The 26,227-nt window shown below is 34.2% G+C and overlaps 14 protein-coding genes across 16 annotated transcripts; 9 read left to right on the forward strand and 5 right to left on the reverse strand.

The window, feature by feature from the left end:
* Positions 1-22: 22 nt before the first annotated feature.
* Positions 23-1,146, forward strand: MED6 (mediator complex subunit 6). Its single transcript, XM_047061671.2, has 2 exons — positions 23-139; positions 210-1,146. Exons 1-2 carry the CDS (start codon positions 127-129, stop codon positions 1,133-1,135), a joined length of 939 nt encoding a protein of 312 aa, XP_046917627.1. The 5' UTR covers positions 23-126; the 3' UTR covers positions 1,136-1,146.
* A 46-nt stretch (positions 1,147-1,192) lies between these two features.
* LOC124497979 (ATP-dependent DNA helicase PIF1-like) lies at positions 1,193-3,063 on the reverse strand. Its single transcript, XM_047061672.2, has one exon. The coding sequence runs from the start codon at positions 2,757-2,759 to the stop codon at positions 1,659-1,661; it is 1,101 nt and encodes a 366-aa protein (XP_046917628.2). The 5' UTR covers positions 2,760-3,063; the 3' UTR covers positions 1,193-1,658.
* Positions 3,064-3,985: 922 nt separating this feature from the next.
* Positions 3,986-8,196, forward strand: LOC124497976 (protein phosphatase 1 regulatory subunit 21). The gene is made up of 8 exons (XM_047061670.2): positions 3,986-4,334; positions 4,401-5,062; positions 5,125-5,659; positions 5,743-5,981; positions 6,055-6,344; positions 6,415-6,758; positions 6,821-7,732; positions 8,055-8,196. Exons 1-8 carry the CDS (start codon positions 4,209-4,211, stop codon positions 8,100-8,102), a joined length of 3,156 nt encoding a protein of 1,051 aa, XP_046917626.1. The 5' UTR covers positions 3,986-4,208; the 3' UTR covers positions 8,103-8,196.
* Positions 8,197-8,258: 62 nt separating this feature from the next.
* On the reverse strand, positions 8,259-9,399 carry LOC124497980 (uncharacterized). The gene has a single exon (XM_047061673.2). It carries the CDS (start codon positions 9,252-9,254, stop codon positions 8,529-8,531), a length of 726 nt encoding a protein of 241 aa, XP_046917629.1. The 5' UTR covers positions 9,255-9,399; the 3' UTR covers positions 8,259-8,528.
* Positions 9,400-11,260: 1,861 nt separating this feature from the next.
* LOC124497986 (histone H4) lies at positions 11,261-11,758 on the forward strand. The gene has a single exon (XM_047061680.2). It carries the CDS (start codon positions 11,303-11,305, stop codon positions 11,612-11,614), a length of 312 nt encoding a protein of 103 aa, XP_046917636.1. The 5' UTR covers positions 11,261-11,302; the 3' UTR covers positions 11,615-11,758.
* A 160-nt stretch (positions 11,759-11,918) lies between these two features.
* LOC124497984 (histone H2A) lies at positions 11,919-12,454 on the reverse strand. Its single transcript, XM_047061678.2, has one exon. It carries the CDS (start codon positions 12,406-12,408, stop codon positions 12,034-12,036), a length of 375 nt encoding a protein of 124 aa, XP_046917634.1. The 5' UTR covers positions 12,409-12,454; the 3' UTR covers positions 11,919-12,033.
* A 217-nt stretch (positions 12,455-12,671) lies between these two features.
* Positions 12,672-13,201, forward strand: LOC142597821 (histone H2B-like). The gene has a single exon (XM_075734323.1). The coding sequence runs from the start codon at positions 12,709-12,711 to the stop codon at positions 13,081-13,083; it is 375 nt and encodes a 124-aa protein (XP_075590438.1). The 5' UTR covers positions 12,672-12,708; the 3' UTR covers positions 13,084-13,201.
* A 364-nt stretch (positions 13,202-13,565) lies between these two features.
* LOC124497981 (histone H3) lies at positions 13,566-14,219 on the forward strand. The gene has a single exon (XM_047061675.2). It carries the CDS (start codon positions 13,661-13,663, stop codon positions 14,069-14,071), a length of 411 nt encoding a protein of 136 aa, XP_046917631.1. The 5' UTR covers positions 13,566-13,660; the 3' UTR covers positions 14,072-14,219.
* A 298-nt stretch (positions 14,220-14,517) lies between these two features.
* Positions 14,518-15,102, forward strand: LOC124497985 (histone H4). Its single transcript, XM_047061679.2, has one exon. The coding sequence runs from the start codon at positions 14,593-14,595 to the stop codon at positions 14,902-14,904; it is 312 nt and encodes a 103-aa protein (XP_046917635.1). The 5' UTR covers positions 14,518-14,592; the 3' UTR covers positions 14,905-15,102.
* A 70-nt stretch (positions 15,103-15,172) lies between these two features.
* Positions 15,173-15,970, reverse strand: LOC124497983 (histone H2A). Of its 2 annotated transcripts, none has more exons than XM_047061677.2 (2): positions 15,657-15,970; positions 15,173-15,590 (listed from the first exon to the last, which is right to left on the reverse strand). In XM_047061677.2, exons 1-2 carry the CDS (start codon positions 15,763-15,765, stop codon positions 15,325-15,327), a joined length of 375 nt encoding a protein of 124 aa, XP_046917633.1. In that variant the 5' UTR covers positions 15,766-15,970; the 3' UTR covers positions 15,173-15,324. The 2 variants fall into 2 exon arrangements, with proteins under 2 accessions (XP_046917633.1, XP_075590437.1); XM_075734322.1 differs by having other exon boundaries at positions 15,663-15,902.
* Positions 15,971-16,090: 120 nt separating this feature from the next.
* On the forward strand, positions 16,091-16,841 carry LOC124497982 (histone H2B). The gene has a single exon (XM_047061676.2). It carries the CDS (start codon positions 16,254-16,256, stop codon positions 16,632-16,634), a length of 381 nt encoding a protein of 126 aa, XP_046917632.1. The 5' UTR covers positions 16,091-16,253; the 3' UTR covers positions 16,635-16,841.
* Positions 16,842-18,054: 1,213 nt separating this feature from the next.
* LOC124497790 (uncharacterized) lies at positions 18,055-21,443 on the forward strand. The gene is made up of 4 exons (XM_047061469.2): positions 18,055-18,260; positions 19,051-19,670; positions 19,722-19,887; positions 19,945-21,443. The coding sequence occupies exons 2-4, from the start codon at positions 19,154-19,156 to the stop codon at positions 21,284-21,286; spliced, it is 2,025 nt and encodes a 674-aa protein (XP_046917425.2). The 5' UTR covers positions 18,055-18,260; positions 19,051-19,153; the 3' UTR covers positions 21,287-21,443.
* LOC124498038 (two pore channel protein 1-like) lies at positions 21,405-24,837 on the forward strand. 2 transcript variants are annotated; one of them, XM_075734326.1, is made up of 5 exons: positions 21,520-21,627; positions 21,696-21,907; positions 21,989-23,944; positions 23,998-24,204; positions 24,270-24,837. In XM_075734326.1, the coding sequence occupies exons 2-5, from the start codon at positions 21,745-21,747 to the stop codon at positions 24,689-24,691; spliced, it is 2,748 nt and encodes a 915-aa protein (XP_075590441.1). In that variant the 5' UTR covers positions 21,520-21,627; positions 21,696-21,744; the 3' UTR covers positions 24,692-24,837. The 2 variants fall into 2 exon arrangements, with proteins under 2 accessions (XP_046917695.1, XP_075590441.1); XM_047061739.2 differs by having other exon boundaries at positions 21,405-21,627; positions 21,696-23,944.
* LOC124498040 (uncharacterized) lies at positions 24,713-26,060 on the reverse strand. The gene is made up of 2 exons (XM_047061741.2): positions 25,224-26,060; positions 24,713-25,159 (listed from the first exon to the last, which is right to left on the reverse strand). The coding sequence occupies exons 1-2, from the start codon at positions 25,693-25,695 to the stop codon at positions 24,807-24,809; spliced, it is 825 nt and encodes a 274-aa protein (XP_046917697.1). The 5' UTR covers positions 25,696-26,060; the 3' UTR covers positions 24,713-24,806.
* Between the last annotated feature and the right edge of the window lie 167 nt (positions 26,061-26,227).

Here is a 26,227-nt window from a genome sequence, read left to right on the forward strand (position 1 = left end):
TGAACGACAACGATCGAGTGTCAAAAAAAATCAGCTGATTTTGTTCAAACCAAAATAATAATCAAACAAAAGCAACAACAACAACAATTGGAATTAGAATTAGAATTTTTCGTTTAATTTTTGAAAATGAATGATAAAGGTTTGTAGTTTAAAGTAGAGACTTTGAAATTAATAATTAGTTTTCCTTATGAATCATAATTTTATTGTAGATAATCCACTTCATATAACGTGGTGTAATCGTGTACGATTTCCACCATTAAATCAACACAATGTTCTTACATATTTTGCTGATAAAAGTAACCCGTTCTATGATCATACATGTAATAATGAACATCTTAAAATGAGAAATCTACATCCACGTGAATTGGAAAAAATGAAAGGAATCGAATACATTCTGTTACATAGTAAAGAACCGATATTGTTCGTTATACGTAAACAGCAACGACATTCACCGACATATGTAGTACCAATAGCTAATTATTATATAATCGCCGGTGTTATATATCAGGCACCGGATCTTAAATCAATTATTGAATCCAAATTATTGACAACAATTTATTCATTACAATCGGCATTCGAAGAATGCTTGAATTATGCACGTTTTCATCCATCCATCGATTATACATGGATATTTGATCGCGATAATTCCAATGATATGATGATTAATTTTAAAGAAGATGGACAATCAAATGATAATAATCATGAAAATGGTAAAGATTCATCATCCAGCACCAGTAATCATAATAATAAAAACACCAGTAGCAAAGAAACATTCATAATTGATGGTAATAATCAGATGCGATTACGTTATCGTGAAAGTGTTGATGGATTATTATGGCATCTATTGCAAAAATTTCCACCCAATCCTATTGGTGGTGGTGAACAAAAACAATTGACCATTCAATCATCGAATACTAATATTAATCAACAGCAGATTGATTCACAGCAAACAAATTCATCATCATCTAAACAACAATCGACAACAGCAACAACTAATGGATCGACAATTAAAATGGAAGATGATCATGATCATAGCGTCATTGGTGGCGGATTTAATAATGAACAGCAACGAGTGAAAACGGGACAAAAATCTACAGCATCGATGATGATGATGAAAAAACCAAAATTAAATTAATTAATTAATAATCAATTCCATTTATTTATTATCATATTAAAATTAAATTAAACCAGCCCGGTACAGGCGCTTCGCGCCTGCCCCAGGCTGGCCCTGCGGGGCTGACTCCTGACAGTCAATATAGCTGGATACCCGCAGGTGTGGCGGCTGCGCCGCCCCCCTGCTTGGTACCCAGCCAAAGGTATGAATTCTTGAGGTCAATAGAGCTGGATACCCGCAGGGGTGGCGGCTGCGCCGCCCCCCCTGCTTGGTATCCAGTCAAAGGTATCAATCCTTGACGGTCAATATAGCTGGATACCCGCAGGTGTGGCGGCTGCGCCGCCCCCCCTGCTTGGCATCTAGCCAAAGGTGTCAATTTTAACGCTTCGTGCTTTGTGCCTGACGGTGGATTTCTATGCACGGCGTTTTGCTTCCGGTTTCGGTTTGGTACCGCAGGGTCAGCTATGACTTGTGTATTGTACCTGACACCTTTGAAAATGTTACGTAAATCCAACATCAACTTATCGATCAAACAGCATACTTATTATTGTTCATCGATATCGATAAGTTGGCGGAATACGATATTTTTGGTGTAGATGCTGCGATCGTTGTTGACCGTCAGCAAAATAGCACCTTGCTTTTCCTCAATTTCCTCGACAAAAATCTTAAGATTATTAGGATTTTTGCATCGGGAAAGAGCCACATACATCATTCCATGTTGGAATACTGGTGTGGGAAGGTATACACCTACTTTTTCGAAAGATTGCCCTTGAGACTTATTAATTGTCAGGGCAAAAGCCAACACCACAGGAAATTGTCTACGCACCAATTTGAATGGCAGCTCAGGATCTTGATCATTTTGTTGGAAAATGATCCGAGGAATCAGAGCCTCCGTGTTTTTGTGCGTTCCTGTCAATATGCGAGCTTTAATGGTGCGTCTTTTTAGTTGAGTGACAACTAAACGTGTACCATTAAGCAAACCGCTTTGTAGTTCAACATTGCGGATCAACATAATAATGGATCCAACTTTTAATTCAAGTTTGTGTCTAGGATAACCTTGCGGGTTCATCGCATGAAGACACTCAACATTGAATTGCAAACCGCTGTGGTTTTCCGCAATATTGTCAATGCTGTAATAAATTGTATTCTTACCAATGAATGAGTTTGATATTTTTGTATTGAAAAAATGTGCTAAATCATTGGTGGTGGTGAGAATGACCTTTTTGGCCATTTCCTCTGCCTGATCTTGATAAGCTGGATCAAGTCCAGCACCATAGATTTCAGTTGTTAGCTCGTCAACGCTATTAACTAAAAATTGATCTGGAACACGAAAGTATTCTGGATCTGTGATTCGAGATGATTCAGCTCGAAGTGTACCGTTGCCCAATTTAAGAAGCCATTCATTGTATTCAGCAAAATTGGCTGATCTCATATTGGTGCTAAGACTAAACCGTTTTGCATATATCCAAAGCGGTGACTTCTTAATGCTCAAGTCTGCAGAAGAAACACAAATTCCTCTGGGAACAATCGGAGATATTTGACGAAAATCTCCCCCAAAGATGATTAATTTACCACCAAAAACTTCTTGCGACTGCATGAGATCTTTGAGCAATAAGTCAATTATGTTAATCACATGAATCGACATCACTATAACAATACAATACTCACTTTTCAATACTTATAATCATACAAACATACTCATCAAATACTCATATACATTCACACAAAATGAAAATCACGTGGTCGCTATCAAAATTCGAATTCGACGATTCGAACTCTTTCTATGTTCTATTGAATGACTGCACCATCTATGGGATGCAAAATCTGCAGCAAAGTGTGCGGAGCTAGAACAATGAAAAAAAGCTTTGTCAAAGCTACATACCACAGAATGCGTTTCTTTAGAAGCGGCTTCTACTTCTGAGCTGGACGAACTGTTCAGCGGCATTCAAAAGTTTTCCCGCATGCTCAGACACACACACACACAACACACACTGAGTAGCTCATACTAAATAGTTATGTTTGTACTGAAAATAAGCAGGAATGGCCGGCTCAGCTTCCCCGCATTAAATGCCAAGTTAATACACAGTGCAAGTACACAGTGCAAGCACTTGGCGAGTGTAAAAGTTGCAGTTACTCACAAACGTTAGCGTCATAGTATAGTAGATTTCTCAATTTCGAATAAATAAATCTTTGTTCATGTTGCTAAATGTTCCAATTCTCACAGCGTCATCTATCGATTTGTGTGGAAATCGTTTAAAAAACTGTAAAGCACACTCTAAAAAATACTTTTTGTACTTATTTTCTCCATTAAAAACTCCTCCCATTATGTATTTTTTTTACCTCGATTTCAACTTCGGTTGTACAAAGTCTACCCCAAAAATGGGGTCTATTTTTTAGAGTGTAGTAGTGGTGGGGGTGTGTAGTGTGAGTGGTATGTGTAGGTGATGGATTTCGTACACTGTAATGAAAATCCTACATCAATTTGAATCCATATAAATATCAATCCAAACCATGTATGCAACTGGGAATATGTATCCCGCATAAATACGCCAGATTATGTTGCGTATTAAGCAAACTCTTTCAAACGAAATATATTTGTTATATAAATGTGCGTGTGGTCGTATTCCTTTTTTTTGTAAAATAGTCAAATTAACGCCATCTTTTGGCTGATGATCTCTTTTTGTAAAAAATTCATACAATAAAAGTTTACGATACAAATAAACTATCAATGTATAAAAACTACATGAATCAATGGATCAATTTTTTTGGGCAATTTAAAGAAAAAAAAATTCCAGAAAAGATTCTTTATTTGATTACTAGAAATTCCGAAGAAAATTTCCCTATTTGTAACAACTCAATTCAATTCAATTCAATGATTGCACACACAGCTGACGACGATCAACATCAACACCCATATATAATTGTTTTGTATATAGAATTTTTTTTTGTGAATTGATTCAATCAAATCTATCAATTGTCATTTGAGATCACTAAATTAAATGAATGACAATGTCATCGCATCATTGATTCACTAATTATTTTGATTTCTATTTTTTTTTCAATCTGAACAAAAAAATTCCAGATCATCATTGTCATGGCACATCGATCATCAGCGGCTGAAACATTATCTCAAACAACTTCTGAATCGTCCACATCGTTATCATCATCGATGGAAATTACTGTTGAAAAATATCAACGTTTAGCCACTGAATATGCTAAGGTTTGTTGGATGATTCGAATTGAAAATTCTTATAGATGATCTTTGTTTTCCAATCTAAATAAATAGATTCGTGCTCAATTTTTGGTGCTCAAAAAAGCTGTGATCGACGAGGAAGGAAAAAACGTCGAACAACAACAAACGATCAAAATACGTGATCAAAATATACGACGTTTAGAGCAAGAAATTGAAAGTCTTCGATTTCGTAATCAACAACTAACTAAACGTGTTGGTGTATTACAAAGTGATTTAGATTCGAAAGATCGACAAAATTCACCAGGATCAAGACGAACCGGATTTCTTTCATTTTCTTCATCATCCTCATCCACCTCGTCATCAGCATCGAAAGATGGTCAATGCAAAGATTTACGTCGAGCTTCAACAAGTAGTAGTAACAGTGTTAATAATAATTCACAACAACAGCAACCAGAATCAATGAATCTAGTCGATGAATTGAATTTGGAATTAAAAACGAAAACCGAAGAATTGGAACGGCTTAAACAACTAAATTGTCATCTGGAACAACAACGGTTACAGTCTACAGAACGGCTAGAACATGAATTGAAAGTGACAAAAAATTTGGCAGCTGAACAAACAGAAACCACTGAAAGACAGTTGGAAGAATGTAAATCTAGTCTGCGAAAAATGGAACAGGAAAAGATTGATTTGAAAAGTAGATATCAAAAAATTGATCAAAAATTTCATGAATCTCGTGTCGAGATTGAAGATTTGTAAGTTTGTTTTTCGAGAGAGAAATTCTTTTTGAATAATTGAAATTTTTTCTTTACAATAGAAAATATGAGAATAAAAATCTGAAACAACGTATAGCCAATCTAGAACATCTAATCAAAAAATCCGAACAAGAATCCTCGAATATAAAAGTGATTGACAATAATTATCGATATGATTTGAACCAATTATCTCCCCAACAACAACGACAGCAGCCGCAACAGCAACGACAGAATAAATTCTATAAAGATCTCTCCAAACGACAAGATGTGATTGAACAATTTACAATGAAATTATGTGAATTCATCTGTGCCCTATCGACTGTACATTCCAATGTATCTCAAAAAATTTCAATAATGTTTGCATTGTTCCAAAAACAATCGAATCATTTATATTTTCTTGATTTTCAATCATCATTATCATCGATCGAATTATTAGAATTGCCTTCATCGATGAATGATTGTTCCATTATTGATACGAATCGACCACCATCAACCACAAGAACAAAAACATCACCAGAATTCGTTCATCAATCATCGACGATCAATAATGATCCAGTACCATTTCGTTCAATGTCTGTGATGTCCATACTCCGAAAGGTTTGATGTTTTGTTTTTTAAATTAAAACTTTGTTTTGACGTGGTTCAACAACTTTGATAAATTTTTTTCTTTTGCAAAATAGTTTCGTGATTATATGCAAATGGGCTACGATACCTATCTGGTACAATTGGAAGATGCATCTAAGCAGTATTCTGAATTGAAAATTCAACAATGGAAACAACAATCATCACCTGATTCGACAACGATAACCGATTCGAATGCAATCGAACAAGAAATATCAAAAACATCTATCGATATTGTTGAAACGTTTGCCGATTATGTTGGTTATCTGAACAAAACAAACATTTATTTGACTATTTGGTAAGTGACGAAAAAAATTTTCTGAGCAAAATTTCTAATGTTACATATTGATATTGATATATTGATATTCTAGTTTAAATCTATGGTGTAAACAATATGTTGATTATGATCCATCCAATCATATCATACAAACAATGTTGGATCCACAATTACAGGCACATTTAGCCGATCCAGAAAAACGTCGTAATCTTTGTGAAAAGAATGAAATGTTGATACAATCAATCACTAATTGTGTAACGATAATTGGACAGATTTGTAATTATGTTCAATTATTGCTGTCCAAATCATTGATGAATACAAATTTTCTTACAATTTTCAATGAATTTATGCATCGTATCGATGCACTTGAACATGGTATTGGTGGTATGTGTTTGTTTTTATTTCTTCAATTGACCCCTTGAATTCTAATTATTCTTTTTCTCGATTTAAATAGAAGCAAAACGAGTATTTAGCTCCAAAGTTGTATTGGAACATGATCTTGGCGTCACTATTGAATCGGAATTGAAATCAGCTGATGATTGTATCCTATCATCGGTTGTATTCTTATCGAAATGTGTACAAGAAATTCGTCTCATATTTGAAATGCATTATTTTTTCTTTGTCAATGATTATCATCCTCAACAACAACAACAACAATCGTCAAATGGTAATGTTGGTGATAGTGATTTGATCATTGATCATACCGAAGATAGTGATGATTATAATGATCAAGACACACAACAACAACAGCAAAAATCGATAGATTTGAGCAATGATAATAAGAATATTGAAACAAAGGTTTGCCGAATCAGAATATGTTATTTTGTGTTTTAATTTTCATTTTTTCTTTGTTTTTTCAGCTAAAATTCTGTCAAACTCGTCTGTTAGAGGTGGAAAAAGAAAAAGAACATTGGTCAATAGAATCACAGCTGATGAAAGTTAAATTGGAACGTGAACAAAAACGTTCGAATGAATTGGAACAAAAATATCAAATGTTAATCACTCAACAACAACAGCAGCAGCAATCAATTTCAACAACAACGATTCATAATTCAAATTCATTTTCTGGTGGACACTCCTTGACAAATCAATCAATAATGAAAAATTCATTGAATAAACAACAGGCTAATTCGAATAATGCGTCATTAGTATCATTATCATCAAGAAGTTTAGATCAAACAACTACAGCGACGACTACTACTATGGCAAAAAATCATGTAAATTATTACGCTGAACTTGGTTCCATCGGTTCATCATCTAATCATGAAGATTGTTCAAGTCAATTAATTGATGATGATATCGTTATGATCGATGGTGGCGGTAATAATATTATCGAATCAATGTTGACCATTAATCCAAATCAATCGCAGCAGCAACAAATAAAAAACATTAATCAATTGAATTTAAATTATATGCAAACAAAATTGACGCGTTTAACCGATGCATTGGAACGCATAGATTCAAGAGCACGATCATATGAAAATGATTGTCAATCATTACGACAACGTTTATTAATTGAACAGGATCATAATTGCCAACTGAGACAAGAATCTGAGCACCAAGAATCACGAATGAATCGATTACAGGAAGAATTAAAAACAACTGTCAATAATTATGAACAACAGTTGCAAGCAATGTCCGAACATATGGCCAAGTTAAATGAAACATTAGCTAAACAGTGTGAACAAATTGATGTGTTAGAATATGAAAAATCAAATTCTGATCATCATCATTCGAATATTGACTCGAATCAGAAAAAATCATCAACAACGGTGAGTATGACTTGCTAGTGTATTCAACAGTCACAGAAACCTGTATCCATCCATTTATATTTCATCTTCCTATGTGTTTTCTATTCACATAGATGTTTGACCTCAATTTTTTTCGAAACTATTCATTAGATACAGGATTTCAATATTCAATTCACATGATCATCCTTTGTGTGTGTGTGTGTAAAAACCGATGAATGTTTGGAATATCGTGGCTTAATTTTGTTGTTGTTGTTGTTGTTCCCTTCTTCTCATACCCATTTTCAATGGAAAACAAAATTTTGTCGTCTAATTTTCTTTTCTACTTTTTTCAAAAACTTTTTAGAATCTACGAAAAGGTTTTGGTGGCAAACGTTCGAATACAAATAATTAACAAAGTACCGCAACACACACCCATTCCTATGTTTGTTTGTTAAAATATTTTTTATCTATTAAATGATTGATTAAAGAATTTTTATCATTTTTTTCTTCTCACCTGATTCGTTCTTTATCTCTCTGTTTGCAGAAAAATATAACAATTCAAAACAAATTATGATGAATGAAACAAATTTATTCACGGTCAAAGAATAATCATGAATTTATCATGTGTATGAATGTTTGATGTAAAACTATACAAGCGAAAAAAATGTAATAATAAACAATCATATGAGAATATGAGAATGATATACAATCAGAGAGGTACTATCATTAAATGTTCATGTCATGGATGAATATATTTTTGTAGATGAGAAATGTTTCGATATATTTCGATTATATTGGTTATATATGAAAAAAAGAAAAAAATTTCAATTCAATCCGATCACTTCTTTGTTCCACCAGCGGCTGCTTTTTTCGTTGTCGACGGTTTTTTAGCTGCTGCTTTTTTTGACGGCGATTTGGCTGGTTTAGCTTTTTTAGCCGGAGCCGATGTTGTTGATTTAACCATTGGTTTTTTCGGTGATTTTGGTGCTTTACGTTTCTTTTCAATCTTGGCTTTCTTTTCCTGTCCTTCTTTTGCCGGTGATTTAGCTGGTTTCGATGGTTTTACCTTTTTGGTTCCAGCAACAGTGGTAGCAGTAGCCGTAACGGCAGCCGATTTAGGTTTCGATGGTTTAGCTTTTTTCACGCCAGCAGGTTTTTCTTTTTTCACCGTTTTGACTGCTTTGACAGTTTTCGGTTTTTTGGCTTTAGCTTCTTTCTTTTCACCTTTGTTCAATTTGAATGAACCAGAAGCACCTTTGCCTTTTGATTGGATCAACAAGCCTTTTGCAACGGCACTTTTCAAATGTTTTCGAATGAACGGTGACATGCGTTCGATATCAACACTATAATTGGATTGGATGTATTTCTTGATGGCTTGCAATGATGAACCATTACGTTCTTTCAACGCTACAATAGCTGCTTTGACCATTTGAGCCACTGGTGGATGAGTTGCGGCCGTTTTTGGCTTTGCAGATTTTTTAGCTCCAGAAACTTTTTTCGGTTTAGTTTGTTGTTGTGCTTGAGCAGCGGCAGCTGCAGCAGCGGATGCGACAGTTTCGGCCATTGTTGTTGTTGCAAAGAGAATCAAAATGTATTTAATTGAACAAGGAATTACGATATAACGAGCGTGACAATAATTGTTTACGAAACGAAAAATCTGCACGAACGATAGTTGCAGTTTGAACGAATGACGAATAGCAAGTAGTAGCGCGACGACGACGAGCGACGATATATATACCTAACTGACTGAATTACGAGCGAACTCACAACAAAATCACTGTGGCAAAATAAACCATTGTGGCCATAATTGTGTTTTGTTCATTCAGTTTTTGATCCGTTTTACTATCGAATCCTTGATTGATTCTGACAAATTTGACATCATTGAATTCAGTAATGAATATGCTTTCTAATGATGTGAAAATTTTTCAGAACAATTATTGATAACAGCGTCAAAAATCCAGTCAAAGTTGATGAAAAAGTTTGTCGCGTCAAATACGGTTTGTTCATCGCGATTAATGTGGAATTTTATCCAAGAAATCATTAACGTATCCAAATGATTATCGTATCAATTGAAAGCCTAGTTATTGTAGTTTACGATCAAGGAAAAAAATTCCGGATTCACAGCCAAGAATTGGCGGAAATTGACTAAAACGCCCACAACGTAAACACTCTGATAGACATAATGTATTCTTGAAATCAATGGCCAATGCTTTAATGAATTGAGCATTAATTGCAATGAATTTAGTATTAAAATTTTTCTCATGAAATTTTCTTTCCAATGATGCTAAATTTACCCACCGGAAGTTATTGGAAGTTGTAAAAAATCGATCCCATCAATTGATTCATTATGGTCTTTTAGTAAAAATAAATTGTCAGACGGGCAAAAAAAGAGAAGAGAAAGAGAAACAAAGTCGAGGAGCATGCTCAATAGAGGATTAGAACAATAACATTCCGTCTTGTGTCAGTGTTTTTTTCTTCTTTTTTTGTTTTGTTTTTTAATTACAATTTTATTCGCCTTAACAAAAAATAAACAACAAACAACCAATCTGCATTTCCAGTAAAAAACGCTCTCTCAGAAACCGCAAACATCGACAGACCAAATGCTAAATCTAGTCAGATATTCCCCAAATCTGCCATGACCAAACAAAAATTGACTAAAAGTGAAATCCATCTTGATTCCAATTAAATCGAACAATATTCTTCACAATTGATTTGAGCCATTTCATTACCATAAACACCAGAATGTGCTCGAACCCAATTTAAACAGAAATGTCTAGAATTAGATTGACGAATCCTGTGCATCAAACTAGAACAATTTGATCAGTGTCCGGCTCAATGACAACACGGCACGGCCATTCAACTTGGAACCATCAGTAAAAATATGATAATGATAATATCCAATTGAAATCTATAATCATTTAGCCATGTAAGACCAGACAGGGCAAGCATATGTTAACAATGGTTCAATATCAGTCAGATAAATATAATTCTTAAAACATCAAAATTCAAACCCCATTATAAATGGATAACGATTTCGATTTGATATATAAAAGATTCCATGATTCAATAATAATTTAGTGTCTAAGATAACACCAAGGTACCTTAAATGATCAACAAAGATTAAATCGTGATTTAAGAATCGGCCGGATGAATTTTCTTCTTCTGGTTACCAACATAGCAAACGTTTTATTCCAACTTTCATATTCTTGACAAGACTCAAATATAAACGGAATCGTTTCATAAAGTATAGTGCGAACACGTTTAAATCTGGATAATCCATGTCTAAAGTCAACGAAAAATTTGATTGATACGTGTAGTTTTTGTTTTTTTTTTTTAATTTCAAAGTTCGGACAATTCAGAAAGACAAAACAATTGTAGAATCCTTACATTCGTGCATTTTCTACCGCCATTTTTTGATAAAATTTCATCCTCTTGTGGATTTAAAACGAGCGCGCAACGTTTTGACATGCGCCAAGTTCAACCACAAGACTGAGTTTGTTCGAGCTCTACTCTACGAGTATATAAATCCAAGCATTGGCAATCAAATCTTCATTTGCTATTTCTTGTACTTCGTGGTTACTTCAATTTTTTCTTGTCAAATTTTCGAAAATCATGTCTGGCCGTGGTAAAGGTGGTAAAGGTCTCGGAAAAGGTGGCGCTAAACGTCATCGTAAAGTTCTCCGTGATAACATCCAAGGTATCACCAAACCAGCTATCCGTCGTTTGGCTCGTCGTGGTGGTGTAAAACGTATTTCCGGCTTGATCTACGAAGAAACTCGTGGCGTATTGAAAGTATTCTTGGAAAATGTTATCCGTGATGCTGTTACATATACTGAACACGCTAAACGTAAAACGGTAACCGCTATGGATGTCGTTTATGCTTTGAAACGTCAAGGACGTACTTTGTATGGTTTTGGTGGTTAATTCCGTTTTACATCATTTTACCCCATCCCATTCATTCCATACTCATCTATATCGATCAAAAACGGTCCTTTTTAGGGCCACAATTGTAATTTAGATTAAGAGCTATTTATTTTGTTTTTAAATAAAATGAGATTCTGATCTTTATTTCTTTTGGTTATACTTTTTCTATTTCAACCTTTTTCGGTTATACTATTACAAATAACAAACTTGATCAAGTATCACAAAATTAAACCAAAACATAACCCTGATCTACAACACATATTCTAGTGATGATAAATAAATCAAAGTGTTTCAAATGATAAAATTATTTACGAAATGAAAATTTTATTATACAAAAAAATGCTCGAATTCGGTAAATGAAATGTGGTCCTTAAAAGGACCGTTTTATATGATGAAAATGAAATTAAATGTAAATGAAATTAAGCAGTTTTTTCAGTTTTCTTTGGCAACAACACGGCTTGAATGTTGGGCAACACACCACCTTGGGCGATGGTCACACCACTCAACAATTTGTTCAATTCCTCATCGTTACGGATGGCCAATTGAAGATGACGAGGAATGATACGGGTTTTCTTGTTATCACGGGCTGCATTACCGGCCAATTCCAGAACTTCGGCGGCCAAATATTCAAGAACGGCAGCAAGATAGACTGGAGCACCAGCGCCAACACGTTCAGCGTAATTGCCTTTACGCAACAAACGATGGATACGACCAACCGGAAATTGAAGACCAGCTCGGGATGAACGAGACTTGGCTTTGGTCTTGACTTTACCGCCTTTACCACGTCCAGACATTGTAAATTCGATTTGATTTGAAGTGAATGAGCAAATGAATAGCGAAACAAAAAAAATTTCGAATGTTAGAAATGTATTGCAATGATTTGGCTTAAATACTCCGTGTTTCACTCGAAAAGTGGTGTACGTAGCAAAAACGCGCCAAATTTTTTAGCTCCTCCTTTCTTGAAATGTGATTGGCTCGTGCTCCGTACACCACTTAGAATCGTATATAAGTCGAACATGGACGGCAAAAATCATTATTCTGTTTGTTTGGTTTTTGCGATCAACAACTTGAATTTCCACAACGAATCTTCAACAATGGCCCCACCAAGCACTGGTAAAGCTGTCAAAAAATCTGGTAAAGCACAAAAATCTGTCCGTGCTACCGACAAGAAAAAGAAACATCGTCGTCGTAAAGAATCCTTCTCGATCTACATCTATAAGGTGTTGAAACAAGTCCACCCGGACACCGGTATTTCATCGAAAGCCATGTCAATCATGAACTCGTTTGTGAACGACATCTTCGAACGAATTGCTGCTGAATCATCGCGTTTGTCACATTACAACAAACGAACAACCATCACCTCAAGAGAAGTACAGACTGCTGTCCGACTTTTGTTACCTGGTGAATTGGCCAAGCATGCCGTATCCGAAGGAACCAAAGCCGTCACCAAATACACATCCAGCAAATAATCATTTCATTCATCATATAAAACGGTCCTTTTCAGGACCACAATTTAATTACGAATCAGAGCATTTTTTCTAGTAAACTTTTCTAATAAAAAAAATTTTTTTCGATTCAAACTTACCGATTTCAAATATTCATACAGCTGTGTTATTACTAAAACACATGAGTGTCTCTAAGGTTTCATGTACCATTTTTCAATTTGAGTCTTTTTTGAAGCTATCGGATCAGCAGTATAATGATGAAAGACATGTATTTTTCAAACTATCAATTTTTGTTTGATGATATCGAAATTAGATGTTGCACGATAAAATATAAATCAATAATCCATGCAATTGTATTCAATCAATTTTTTTTAATGTTTTGTAAACAAACATTCGATTTGATGAGCATTAAAAAATAGTTCCCGCCCACTGATTTTCCCTCCAAACTTGAATTTCGCGCTCTTTTCATGCTCCTCCTTCGAGTATTGTCTTGTTCTGATGGTCGAGTATAAAAAAGCGATTCACACCAAGTCTCGTTACTCATTTGTTTATTGGCACTCAAAACTATTGTATTTTCAAGTCGAAAACAAAATAATTTGAAATGGCTCGTACAAAACAAACAGCCCGTAAGTCAACTGGTGGTAAAGCACCACGAAAACAATTGGCAACCAAAGCTGCTCGTAAATCGGCTCCAGCTACCGGAGGTGTGAAAAAACCCCATCGTTATCGCCCAGGTACTGTTGCTCTTCGAGAAATTCGTCGATACCAAAAATCGACCGAATTGCTCATCCGTAAATTGCCATTCCAACGATTAGTCCGTGAAATTGCTCAAGATTTCAAGACTGATCTTCGATTCCAATCATCGGCTGTAATGGCATTGCAAGAAGCTTCTGAAGCCTATCTCGTTGGTTTGTTTGAAGATACTAACTTGTGTGCTATCCATGCAAAACGTGTTACCATTATGCCGAAAGATATCCAATTGGCTCGCCGAATTCGTGGAGAACGTGCTTAAATTCTTCAATTTTCATTCTAATCTAATCCATCATTCATATACAAACGGTCCTTTTTAGGACCATATTTTGATCCAATTGAGATTCGAGCATTTTTTAATCTTTGTTATTTATCATTTTGTCATTTGAATAAAATCATTTAAAAAAAAATTCCGATTTCTCAAGTTTATTTCAATGCATTAAAGAACGACAAACGAAACATGATTCCATTGCTTTTGCTTTATTGAAAGAAAAAAAACCGTTTTTTTGTCATACCAGACCAGGCCAGATTTTATTTTGTTTTGGTAGTAGTTTTTTTGATAAAATATTCCTTTTGAGTATTACAAAAAACAACCTTTGCTATCACCATGCAGTTTTCGCGCCAAAAATCGACACCGTTTTGACATGCGCAACGACAAGACTGAGTTCACTCGAACTTTACTCTACGAGTATATAAATTCCAAAATTGGCAATCCAATCTTCACTCGCAATCTCTTGCCTTTTGTGGTTACTTCAATTTTTTTTTGACAAATTCTCGAAAATCATGTCTGGCCGTGGTAAAGGTGGTAAAGGTCTCGGAAAAGGTGGCGCCAAACGTCATCGTAAAGTTCTCCGTGATAACATCCAAGGTATCACCAAACCAGCTATTCGTCGTTTGGCTCGTCGTGGTGGTGTAAAACGTATTTCCGGCTTGATCTACGAAGAAACTCGTGGCGTATTGAAAGTATTCTTGGAAAATGTTATCCGTGATGCTGTTACATATACTGAACACGCTAAACGTAAAACGGTAACCGCTATGGATGTTGTATATGCACTCAAACGACAAGGCCGTACATTATATGGTTTTGGTGGTTAATCATCCCAATCAATCAATCGATCGATCGATGCCAAATATGAAATAATCTACACCATAGACAACATGTAAACATTTTTTCATTTTCTATTTGTTTTAGCAATTATGGAAACAAACAAATTGACCAAATTGATTTATATTAATTAATAATTCATTACTTTGTAAATAAAATTGATTTTGAGTTAAAACTGCTCCAACAAATTCGAAAAAAGTTATTTCAATCAATCAATGATAAGTTTGATTAGAAATGTGCAACTTTTACTTCATGTGATGCGTTTGTTTATGATTTATTAATTAAATGAAATGAAATGAATTTTACAAATTGCAATTGCAACACAAGAGATTCTGATTTACAAAATTTTGTATAAGTCACATGTCTGTCTGTGATTGTTGTCATTATAATGATGAGATTATGTATGAATTCTAAGCAGTTTTTTCCGTTTTCTTCGGCAACAATACAGCCTGAATGTTTGGTAGTACACCACCTTGTGCGATAGTAACACCGCTCAATAGTTTATTCAATTCTTCATCGTTACGAATGGCCAATTGTAAATGACGTGGAATGATACGTGTCTTTTTATTATCTCTTGCAGCATTACCGGCCAATTCTAATACTTCGGCAGCTAAATATTCCAATACAGCTGCAAGATAAACTGGTGCACCGGCACCAACACGTTCGGCATAATTACCTAATTTGGTTACAAACAAATGATTCAAATTCGTTTCATCATCATCATCATATCGCATATTCATACCTTTACGAAGTAAACGATGTATTCGACCAACGGGAAATTGCAGGCCAGCACGCGATGAACGTGATTTAGCTTTCGATTTGACTTTACCACCTTTTCCGCGACCAGACATGATGATGGTGATTAAAATAACTTCAGAGATCAATACAGATCAACCAGAGATGCTTATGCTTAAATGACTTTAAAAAATTGTCGTCGTCGTCGTCGTTGTTGTTGTTTTTTGGGTTTTTATTTTTCTTTTGCTCAATGCTGATCAATAAACAACAACAAAAAATTTTCTTATGATCGTGAGTCGTTTCTACAACCACATCATTCTCAAATGCTACTAGCTGTATCGCCTTCAGGTTTCGCTTTTGCTTCTACAATTGATGGAATTAAAATTGCTGCATTTTGATTGGCTCGTGCTGCGTACACCATTTTGTCGATCATATAAAAAGGAAATGATTGCGATTTTTTTGAAAATTTTTTTTTTTGGTTCGAAATACTCGGCCTGTTGTATTCGTGTGTTTGCTCTGTCTATAATCCGTTCTTTGTCTTTCACTCAACAAATATAATTGTTATTTGATCAATTTCTAATATCGTTCATCGTTCATATCATATATGGCGCCAACACCAACAACCAGTAAGATTGAAAAGAAAAGTGCTGGAAAAGCACAGAAATCTGTTCGTGTATCGGATAAAAAGAAGAAATATCGTCGCCGTAAAGAATCATTTTCGATTTACATCTATAAAGTAATGAAACAAGTACATCCGGATACAGGAATATCATCGAAGGCAATGTCCATAATGAATTCATTTGTCAACGACATATTTGAACGTATTGCAGCCGAAGCATCGAGATTAGCACAATACAATAAACGAACAACAATTACTTCGAGAGAGATACAAACTAGTGTACGATTATTGTTACCGGGGGAATTGGCCAAACATGCTGTATCGGAAGGCACAAAATCTGTTACCAAATATACATCGAGCAAATGAGTAAAAAGACAAGACAAAAAAACATACACATCATCATCATCATCTGTAGATCAGTGTAAAATTAATTCATATTCTCACACATTTTCATCTCTAATAAATGAAAATGAAAAAAATGTGCAATTTTTAAACTATGTCATTAATTGAATTGGAAAGCTGTGTAATAATAATGATAATTTTTTTATAAAAAATAAAAAATTTAGTGTAAAATAATACATTCATAATAACAATGAAATATAGCATTTAACATTTACTCGATTGTTGCAAGTTGCCAATGATAGATGTCGTTACGGTGCACATTAGGACTTTCGTTTTGCTAAAGAAAAATAACAAACCGTTTCGCCTTTATATCTATCTCTTTATTATCTGATTAATGTCTATGTCTATTTCTATTCTATGTTCCAGGGAAATAATTCGTTTCAAATGCCAAGCATATATGCAAAACGCATTTCAAAAAATTTGAAATCTTTGGTTCAATTTATTGACCATTTTCAACAACCACGATATTATGGACGAAAATCAAACAAAAAATTGACCCATGAACCACTATTGTGGTGACCCTTAACGAATTTTATTACTGCTGATGTGCTGTTGTTGCTTGCTTGGCTGGTCGGAAAAATAACGAAAAAACGAATGTCCATCTGCAGATGTCTAAACCCTATTGTTGCTCTGTCGCTCTGATCGATCCTACAACTTTTTTTTGTCTATTCGCTTGCTTGCTTCAAAAATTCATGTCGTCGTTGTTCGCTTCGGGTTTCTTGCTCTATCTCGCTCTCTCTCTCTCTCTCTCTCTCTCTTCGGCTGCTGCTGTTATATTCGTTCAATCATCATCCAAATGTACAATGATGATATACAGCCAAAAGAAAGAAAGAAAAAAATCCTGAAATTGAGTACGTTGCCTCCCGCTTCTATACTTTGTCTTGGCCATCACCATCATCATAGCCGTCAACATCATCCAAAATCGTGATCGCCGTTCTCGTTTCTATATTCCACATTCATCCATCCAAATGGTAAAAATGCATGTATGATTCATGTATTACTGATGATGACGACGATGATGATGATGGAAAAAAAGAACGCGAACGTAAATGGTGGCGGTAGTGTTGGGGGAAATAGATTACAAAATAGGAAAAAGAGAATATTAATGTGTGTGTGTGTGTGTGTGAGTGTACCCACATAAAGAAATGAATATGGTTACTATATGCGTCAAACGCAAACAAATATCACTATAGTGGTATGTGGGCGGGTGAATGAATGACAAAGAAAAGGATCCAAAATACTTTCAGGCTTAACAAAAAAAAAATCATCAACTCAAAATTCGTTCGCATCGCCTAAGCACTAAAATAACACACAGACATTGGGCATCTGCGTAGAGATGTTTTTTGTTAATTCCTTTCTCTTTGCTGAGTTGTGTGTGTATGTATAGTATGTCTGTATGGTGGTGCCGCAATAATCAAGTAAAATTTGAACCAGCGCCGACCAACCAAATAAATCGACAAATACACAGAATGGGAATGAAAAAAAATCTCGTTTATTGTCGCAATCAAGCCAAATTGAGAACAGAGAACAACAACATACAAGAGAGAAAGGCACGACCGATAACAACCAAACAACAACAGCCGCCAACTGGTAACGACAACTGGTTAGCTGCTTGCCTAGCTCGCTTATTTTATTTTACGTTTAAAATATATTGAATGTGTGTGTGTGTGTGTGTGTTTTGTACATGTTTGAACGTATATAAAATGTGTAATGCAATGTTGGCTTTATTTTTTTCGGGGCTAGGTTGCCTGGGTTGTTTCTTTTGTCGAGAGATTATTATACTAATGGCCAGGTCGTCGTAGTCGTTATTATTTGCTACTTCTGCTGTTTATTTTATTTGTTGTGTTTTGTTGCCGTCGTCATCAATAAACTAACCAACAGCGAAAAAAATAGCTAGATCCACCACACGCCACTATGATGATGATCCCACAGCTAATTCATTGCGATATGTGAAACGAATGTGTGTGTGTGTGTGTGTGTGTTATGTTTTGCAATAGCGATTATATTTCGAACCAAAAAAACTACTCTTGAGACTCAAAATTTCAAATTATATAAAGCATGGTTGAATATACCAAAATGGTGAAGAATTCGTTACACTAAAGTATTGGTAATGGTGGTGGTGGTGGTGGTATTAATGTAACCTTGGTCGTCGTATTTAGTCTTTATCGTCAACTTTGTCCATATGAATTTTCGGCGGCCATTATCTTGTGTTCTTGCTCGCTGGTGAAGAAAAGGGCGCGGTATTACTAATAAATGGTTTTGTGTGACCCTTGTTGAGTCAGTCGATATTCTTGATTACTCGACTACAACGACAACTACGTTGATATTGAACGCATTTATAATTGATTTGTTGTTTTGTTTATATCTCGATTTGAGCCAGATATAAATTCTATTGCGATTTTCTTTCTAAACAAACTTGTGTGTGTGTGTTGTACTTCAATTGGCAGCTTCAATTTTTTTCACAAAAAACATCGACATCAATAATGCCAAATAATAATCGTACACCAACAACAACAACAACTAAATCATCATCATCACCACCTTTATTCAATGACAATAGTAATGATATTGAATTGATTGATGCAACCGATGAAGATGATGATGATACGATTATAACAAATGTGGCAGCATCATCAACAACAGCGGCGACAACGACAACAACAACAACATTATCAGCAATTGATCCTGAAGATCAATCATCATTTTGGTCATCATTCGATTCGAATGATCCAGAAAAAGTTTCCATTATCAATAGTGTTATGAACAGTATCCAACAGACACAACAACCACCATTGAATGGTGGTGGTACAACAGATTCACCTTCCAGTAATAATAATGTAAATGGTCATAGTAATAGCCGATTGGATGAACAACGAAGATTATTAATTGAAGAAGTACGTAAACGTCCATGGATTTATTATAAAAAAGATCCAGGATACAATGAACGTATTCGTATACAACAATCATGGAAGGAAATTTCCGAATTAATCGGTTGGGATGGTAAGTTTTACTTTTTTGTTGATTTAAAACTAATTCCATTTCATATTCTAGAGGAAATGTGTAAATCAAAATGGCGTAATGTACGGGACGCATATCGAAAAATACAACGATCTCATCAGAAAAATCCAAATGATTTAAGTTATGTTAATCGTCATCCTGAATTATCATTCCTAGATGATTGTCCATTTAAACCACGTTCAAAAAATAGGGCTAAATCGTATGTTTTTTCTCTCCCATAAAACTTGAATCGAATTTTATGTTTTATGTTTTACAGGAAAACAAAATCCACATCATCATCATCAATGATACAAGCATCGGGTAATTCATCATCGACATTTAAATCTTCTGTAGCCATTATTGGTGAGAAACGACAAACACGTGCATCATCAGCAGCTGCATTAATTGTACCGAATGCCAATCCATCCGCACAACAACAACAACAAACGAAACAATCACCAAATAATCATAGATTGAATAATGAATCACATTCGAACATTCCCAATTCCACCGTAGCAACTTCAACAACTACTCAGGTTATTGGTACATCAACAATACAGAATGGATCATCAATGATACATCATTTACAACATCATAATCAAATGAAACCAATGATTTCGGTGGTAACTAAACCAAGAAAAACAATACAATTTAATAATCCAAATCATTCAAATAACACGAATTCGAACATCTTACGATCTCCGGCAGTATCACAATCACAATCATCATCATCATCATCGACACAATCCATACAAAATCATTACCATCCATCAAATCGATCTGGTTATAATAATAATAATAATCATCAACAACAACAAAATTGTCTCACAACAAATACAACATATATGAATCGTTCTATAGGAGGAAATAATAATAATTCTCAATCAATATTGAATCAAACACTTACGAAACCTTTGGCAGCAACACAATCATCAGGTGCAACTAATAATCATAATTACTATCAGCATCACCAGCAACAACAACAACAACCGACGATAATGAAAAAACCACGATTATCATCATCATCATCGCCATATCAAATGTTATCGACCAATAATAATAATCATAATCAAAATCATTTAAATTCCAACAACAAAATCAATTCAACAATTAATAAACATCAAATGGATGAAATTCTTTCAATTGTTAGGCAATTGCAGAATCGTCGTGATGAAAATCATTCCGTATTAGGTACATTATCCAATATGATTGATCAATTACCATTGGAAAGGCGTGCATCAGTATTTGGCAAAATATTCAATATGGTAGCAGAAGAATTACGATTATATAATCTTGAAAGAAATGGTGATCCAAAATCGACCACAAACAACAACAACAACAACAATAATAATAACGCACAGACATTAATGATGGTGAAAAAGAATCATCGACAACATAATAATCATCGTACACGTACTGCTGAATTATTAACATTGAAAAATGACGATAATGATGAAGATGATGATGATGAATATGTTGAATATATCGATGGTGATAATTTTGATGGTTGTTATGATGATGAATCCATTGTCACGGCAACAACAATGATGGCTGTTAATCATGTCCATGGCGGCAACGACGACGACGATGATGTTGACGAGGATGACATGATGGATTAATTTTATTTGATTTAAAATTGAAAAAAATTAATTTTTTTTTTTTGGATAAACTTTGATGACAATTTTTTTCCCTTGTAAAATGTATAAAAAACAATGACTTTAATCTTTTTTTCAAGGAATTTATTATTAATTAAAATTAAAATTTATTAAATTCAAATTCAAATTGATTTCAGTGTGTAACGATATTAATGAATGGTAAAATTGTTTATTCATATTTACGCCCAATTATTATTGATGATTTAGTTTGTAAACAACAACAACAACAACAAAAAATTTCGGGTCACATTCATTGTCTTGATGACAATGATGGTGATGGTGATTTGTTTGTTTTTTCTCAAATGGTTTGTTATTTTTTTTGCAGTCTATGAATAAAAAAACTAGCACTAATGTAAATTCTAATAAAACATAGATATTTTATCGTTTGGTTGTTGATTCTGATCAAATTCATTCGATAAACAATGATGGAATCACAACAATCAATAGTCGATAATCGACCTATTTGTCAAAGCTATACGGATATGGAAGAATCGCTTCGTGCAGAGCATCGACATTCGCGTTTGAAGCATTCATTATTACATTGGTTTTATCGTCGTTTTATTCAATTACCACCATCGGATTCACGTATTGATCATGATCATTCAATACATACAATGACAACTACAACAACCGATTCACCTTGCTCATCATCACCATCATCATCAGGTTTATCACCTGAAAATACAATAACAAATGAAAGAAGAATGTTATGGTCATTAAATTATCTTGAAGCATCAATATATTTGGAAGAAGGATTAAATAATGATAAATTTGACCATCATCCACATTTATTTACCAAATTACCAATGTATTTGATTGCACATAATCGTTTCATTTATGCAATAGATCTATTCTGTTGTTGGCTTATATTATCATTGGCATTGACAGAAAAACCGGCTGTCGATCATTACCATCTTGCTGAAGCTATACATGCTACACTTGAATTGATCGCGCTATCCATATTGGCATTGATTTTGTTTGTCAAATTACAATGGATTGGTATAGCGAAATTTTTCAAACATGGTCGTACATTAATTAAAACCATCGTATTAATATTGATGATTGTCGAAGCGATTGTGGTTCTTTTGAGACAGGATACACATTTTCGTGTCACTCGTTCATTGCGACCAGTATTCTTGATTGATAATTTTCATTTTTTTGGTGTACGACGTGTTATACGTCAGACATTTCAATCATTGCGTTCATTTATCGATATGTTGGCCTTATTGCTATTTTTTCTCATATTTTTCTCAATATCAGCATTTTATCTTTTCTCCGGTATATCAAACTATTCACAATTCTCAACCATTGTGGAATCATTTCTTTCATTGTTCGTATTACTTACAACGGCAAATTTTCCCGATATTATGATGCCAGCATATCAAAAAAGTCAATTTTATGCCCTGTTCTTTGTCATATTTTTAGTGATTAACCTGTATTTTTTACTCAACATTATGTTGGCCGTTGTTTATAATTCATTTTCACAGATTGAAAAAGATAAATTTCGAAAATTATTTCTACACCGTCGTAAAGCTTGTGATCATGCATTTCGTTTGTTAGTCACCGATAATAATAATGTTATTGGATACATTGAATTCGAACATTTTAATGGCCTAATGAATCATTTGAAACCCCGTTCAAGTCAAATGGAACGATTCTTGATGTATAAAGCATTAATAATGCAAGTGTTTACACCACAAGAAGATTTAAAAACACGTCATCTTCTCGCTCATCGTAATGATAAAAGTTTGAATAAAAAACAATCGACCGCTAATGATCGACAATCAATGAATGCTGAAGAATATTTGCATCACATAATCGATGCTCAAAATCATCATCATCATCATAATCATCTTACATTGGATAAATTCTATCATATTTATGAAGTGTTGAATTTACATTGGGAAAATCTAGACAAATCATTACCATGGTTTGATCGTTCTCGTTGTTGTTTTGATTCACGTTGGTTTCCAAACCTGATGTATCGTTTACGTGCGATTGTTTTGCATCGATATTTTGATTGGTCTTCATACATTGTCATCATAATGGCTGCTTTATATCAATTTTTCGATGCCATTATCGGTTGGAATGCCAATCATGTGCATAGAATGTTTTATTTTTCCACATCAACACGTACAATTTGTGCCATATTCATTTCGTTGTATACGATTGAAATGTTACTGAAACTCTCCGCATTTGGTCCACGTGAATATTTCCGCCGGCGTTGGAATCAATTTGATTTCATCATTACAATCGTTAGTTTGATTACATTCATGATGAATGAATATCTACACGTGACCGCAACAACTACGATTACGTTATCGACATCGTTTTTTTCTTTTCGTTCATTAAAATTATTGAATCTTTTACGGCGCCATGTTCATCGTTATCGAGATATACTTGGTCCATTTGCGTTGATCATTATCAAACGTTTCATGTCCGTCACAATGGTTGTATTGATTGTTTATTATTTTTTTGCCATCATTGCTATGGAATGTTTTGGCCAATATTCATTGATTGATTGTTGTCAGAATAGTACATTGGAGCCATATTATCGCTCCAATGGTACAACCACATCATTTTATTATCTAAATAATTTTCAAGATTTAATTACAAGTTATAGTGAGTTATTTGTTTGTTATGTTTCACCAATTTTCATTGGTTTATTAATTTAGTTACATTATTCGAATTGATGGTGGTCAATAATTGGCAGATAACAATGAGTGCCTATGTTATCGTCACCGGTAATCGATGGTCATACATATTTTTCATTGCATTCTACATCATTACACTGGTCGTCATCACTATTGTCGTTTCGTTTGTATTGGATACATTTAATTTCCATATAGAATATAAACATCGATTTGGTCCAGATGATTCAAGTAAGCCTGGCCAAATATTTCTTTCTTTTTGTGGCTTCATTTTTTTTTCTTTTGCATCACTGCAGTGAGCGTACAAATATCTGTGGAAGTTCCTATTAATCAACAAGAATTTAATCATTATCAATCGTTGGATAAAGATTTGATTGAACAACGACCGTCTATGATCAATTTATCATCATTGGATTGTGGCTGGTGTTCATCATTATCAATGGACAATAATTTTTCTCGTTTTGATTATTATTCAAATAAATTATTCAACACATCGAATCCATCGTCATCACCAATTAGTCTGGGGATAAATGAAAATGTAAAAGATTTTGAAACAATTATTGAAGAAGAAACCGATACACAGCCATCTAATACGACAATACACAATAAACGAACCATAATGTTTCGTGGTCGTAAAATTCGTGATAAATTCTCATACAATCTTCGAATGTATCATGATGAATTAGAAAAATGGATTAATCAATCGGAATATTCTTGAAAAAAGAAAAATGAATGCAGGTTTCTTTTGGCGCTAGATGGATTTTATTCGAAAAAATAAATATATATTTTATATTTACAACATTTATATTTTTAAACACAAATAAAACTCAAACTCAAAATGTTCGTCGTACACCGACAGTTAAATCATAAATTGTTTCATTGGGAAAATTTCCGTTTGTATTATCGATCAATAATGCTGATTTACGATTTTTCACTTTCATTGATATATAATAACATCGATCTAGTCGATGTTCACGAGTAGTAACATCGGCTATATTGAATGTTTGTGCACGTTGTTCCGATTGGAAACCACCATTCCAATTGATTAGACCGACTTTGATCTTTTGGCCACCGGGCATTAAACGTATGAATGCAACACATCGTGTAAGTAGAAAGAAAAGCAATGCTGTCGATCCAACACCGATGGCCATAAATGCCCATTTGGTCAATATTTGATAACCATAGACTGTAAACACAAAAATGATCAATCAATTAATCAAACGTTTTTTAGAAAGCAAAATAGAACATACCGGACAAATACTCCATTATTCGATCCCCATTTTTCATTTGATGTTTAGTTTGTTCAAAAAGTTGTTGTCGTTCGATAACTTTTTCTCGTTTTCCTATGAATGAATAGAATTTATATAGGATATTGGCACAAAATATCCAGAATAGGCAATTGGCAATGATTGCAATAAAATATCCTCGATATGTACCACGATTTACTATTTCGAATAATGTCATTTCTTCTTTTACATGGCTAAAATCTTTATCCAATGATTTAAGTAATTCACTACGATCCAATTTTGTTCGATCTGTGGTTGGTGGTTTTGGATTCGGCGATGATTTCCAAACAGATTTTCCTGGCACATTTTCGGTACCAATTTTTGTTGTTGAAAAATATTGTGTCGATGATATGAACGATGATTGATGATTATGATTGTTGAATATAATAATTCGTAAACGTTGCTGGCAACATTTTGATAATATTTGACATAACATTATTCAATATTTTAATGAAAATTTAATTTAATTTAATCAAATTTCAATTGCTTTAATTGAAGAAATTTTTTTTGAATCATCAGATGGGGTTGTGATATGGAATAGCCAAATAAAAAATAGCCAAAACTGGAAATAACAAAAGCAAAAAATAGCCAAAGCAGAAAATGGCAAAATACTGAAAATGGCTAAATACTGAAAATAGCCAAACATAAAAAATAGCAAAATGGAAAATAGCCAATCATTAAAATGGGCCAAAAATGAGCCAATGATAAAAGATAGACTTGACGACATTCCAGAGCCCGTGACTCAACACCATGATAAAACTTCGTGATCACACCTCGAACCACTGTTAATCTAGACTTGGCACCACTTGACGACATTGGTTTAACAAAACAAACTTTATTTATTTTAACAAAGAACAAGGGAAAACAAAAAACAAGAACAACAATTTCACCACACCACACCACGTGTTCTCTCCGCGCCGTTCATAACAATCGTTACCCCCGCGGTAGCAATAGCTAAATAAATTAGC

This window comes from Dermatophagoides farinae, chromosome 9 (genome assembly GCF_024713945.1).
Source record: "Dermatophagoides farinae isolate YC_2012a chromosome 9, ASM2471394v1, whole genome shotgun sequence".
Classification (NCBI taxonomy): Eukaryota; Metazoa; Arthropoda; class Arachnida; order Sarcoptiformes; family Pyroglyphidae; genus Dermatophagoides; species Dermatophagoides farinae.